We start from the raw sequence: 2,480 nt of genomic DNA on the forward strand, positions 1-2,480 counted from the left end.
GGTGTGTTTTTTTTTTTTTTTTTAATGCTGCTCGTATGAGCTGTTTTTATAGCCGCGGGCAGCATTGGAGCTTACATTAACAAGCAGACAGCATGTGCACTTGAGTTATTAAAGCAATCGTTCAACCGAAAATGAAAATTGGCACTTTGCTCGCTTGCTTTTTTAACTCGTGAAACACAAAGTAAGGAAGTTCTTATGTAGATATTTTACATAAAGATCATCTGGTAAAATCCAGAAAGGACTGAATAAATCACTAGAAAAGTAATCAATGTGATTTTGTATGCTACATTCCATGTCTTCTAAAGCCATTTTTATAGCTCTTCTGTATCACTTTATTTACTGACTCTGTTCCAAATCCTATTGACTTCTTGGTCTGGTTGCAGCGGTTATTGAGTTAACAGAATAAAGGGAATATTATCCCTATATAAAATATTAAAATGGGTGGGTTTTTTTTTAACAAGCATGTGTTAACTTAATAAAATGTGACAGTAAAGATGTTTTAAATGTTGCATTGTTATTTTCAGCTTCACAGCTGTTTTTAACATTTAGCCGCAAATCAGCATATTAGATTGGTACTAATTTCCACACAAAACTTGTAATTTAAAGGAACAGTTTAAATAATTTTGACCAAATAATTTATTACCCCCAAGCCATTCAGGATGTATAGTGTATATAACTTCCTTCTTTCAGACGAACACAATCTGAGTTTTAACATTTTTTTTATCCTGGCTTCCGAGCTTAGTGATGCTGGTGGATAGTGGCCGTTATTTTAAAGCTCCATAAGTCGCATATATCCATCATAAAACTAACCTATATGCCTTCCGCTTTTGTCTTCTAAAGCAGATTGATGGGTTTTTATAAGATTAGTCACTATCCACCGGCATTATGGCTTGGTGGTGAGTCAATTATACTCATAATATTAATTTTTGGGGCAAACTCTTCCTTTAAGGAAGCATGCTTGAACCGTTGCAGCATTGTTGTTGTGTCTTCTATCTTGCTGACCGTGTTTTGTTTGTCTTTGTAGGTGGGACAATAGACCGCACCATGGTGTTCTGCAGTAGTGCACAGGAGCTGCTGGAGTGGTTGGAAAATCTTCACCCTTACACCAAGCTAGGAAGTCCAGTCGGAACAATATTTAAGGTAATTAAATTTTTTTTTATATTTATGTTTCTCAGTTTGATGACCGCCTACAGGTGAATCTTTAACTTCTTGTGTATTTCGCATGAACAGAGTGTTGAGGTAAAGCCTACACCTATGGCTGGCACACCGTCCCACCACTTGCACGGTTTCGGTACTGCTGTGGCTAACCGAGGCCCTCTTGAACCCCCCAAGATCACCAAGCCATGGTCCTTGAGTTGTCTGAGACCAGCACCGCCCCTCAAGCCCTCCGCGGCGCTAGGATATAAAGAGGTACGCTTTCTGGAAAACAGTCATAAGAGATCTTGAGTGGGAGCGTAATTTACCTTTGTGTGTTCTTGGTGGTCCTAACAGGAAACCGATGCACACAGAGCTACTCTGACTGTTTTCTTCATCGCCTTCACCACAAGTTGCGGTGGAGGTGTTGTTATATCAGATTTAAGTGGAATGTTTAGTGGTCTGTAAGCTGCAAATTAGCTAACTCTACCCAAAGCCCACTCAAACATCTTATTAATGTGCATGGCCTCTTTGCCAAGGGTGTAAGTCACGACCATGAAATGCATGTGAAATTTTCTGTTTCTCTGCAACAATTAATGTTCACCTCTCACTGATCTTTCCATCATATTCCTGTCAGGCCGTTCTTTTATTCTCATACACATCTTCATTCTCTCTCCATTTTCTGCTTCTTTAGAGGATGTCTTATATCCTGAAGGTAAGAGTAGATGTGTGTCTGTGTGTTTTGTGTGAGTACGTGTGTCTGTGTGCTCGGCTAGCACCGGTGTTGCACGCTGGATCCATGCTCATCTGTCTTTTTCTCTTCAATTCTGTGGAGAGCCGCCCATTTCCGGTGTTGTTTGCGGTAGTATCTTCTACTCCCTCTCCAGTGATCTCTGCTTAAGACGCATTCATTCGAAATCTGTGATCTTATGCTACGTTTTTATTAATAGAGAAGGGAGTTCAGATACAATGGCAAAATGTTGGCAGGCAGTAAACAATGCACTGAATCATATCCTGCTTCTCAACCTTCAAAGCTTATCGTTTTTAATCAATATACCCACAAACCCAACCAAGCCTTTTCCTGCATGAAAAAAACTGCTGTCATATTTACAAAGATGGTGTGATACTTATACAACCAAAAACAACAAAGGTGTACACATGCGTACAGTATAAAGAAATGTTGGGCTTCAATTTGATCAAAATCAGTCAAAACATAAACATTTTATTAAATGTGAGTATTTAATCAAATTTGTTGAGAAATCCCTAAGTATATTATATTAGTGTGGCAGACAATTGGCTTTAGAAGTTAATGCTATTTTTTTGTAATTATTGATCTGAGTAAACAT

At 38.5% G+C, this 2,480-nt stretch overlaps 1 protein-coding gene across 2 annotated transcripts in view; it reads left to right on the plus strand.

Annotated features, from left to right (window-relative positions):
* Window positions 1-1,028: 1,028 nt before the first annotated feature.
* The window catches only part of LOC122357612 (rho guanine nucleotide exchange factor 6-like), a 5,406-nt gene continuing 3,954 nt past the window's right edge, over window positions 1,029-2,480 (plus strand). Inside the window, exons 1-3 of one of the 2 annotated variants that reach the window (XM_043257035.1) lie at window positions 1,029-1,140; window positions 1,231-1,410; window positions 1,829-1,849. In XM_043257035.1, the coding sequence (XP_043112970.1) occupies window positions 1,045-1,140; window positions 1,231-1,410; window positions 1,829-1,849 (297 nt within the window). In that variant the 5' untranslated portion in view covers window positions 1,029-1,044. The remainder of the gene's footprint in view (window positions 1,141-1,230; window positions 1,411-1,828; window positions 1,850-2,480) is intronic. The other variant, XM_043257036.1, reaches the window with a different exon arrangement.

Source organism: Puntigrus tetrazona, chromosome 14 (genome assembly GCF_018831695.1).
Source record: "Puntigrus tetrazona isolate hp1 chromosome 14, ASM1883169v1, whole genome shotgun sequence".
Taxonomy (NCBI): domain Eukaryota; kingdom Metazoa; phylum Chordata; class Actinopteri; order Cypriniformes; family Cyprinidae; genus Puntigrus; species Puntigrus tetrazona.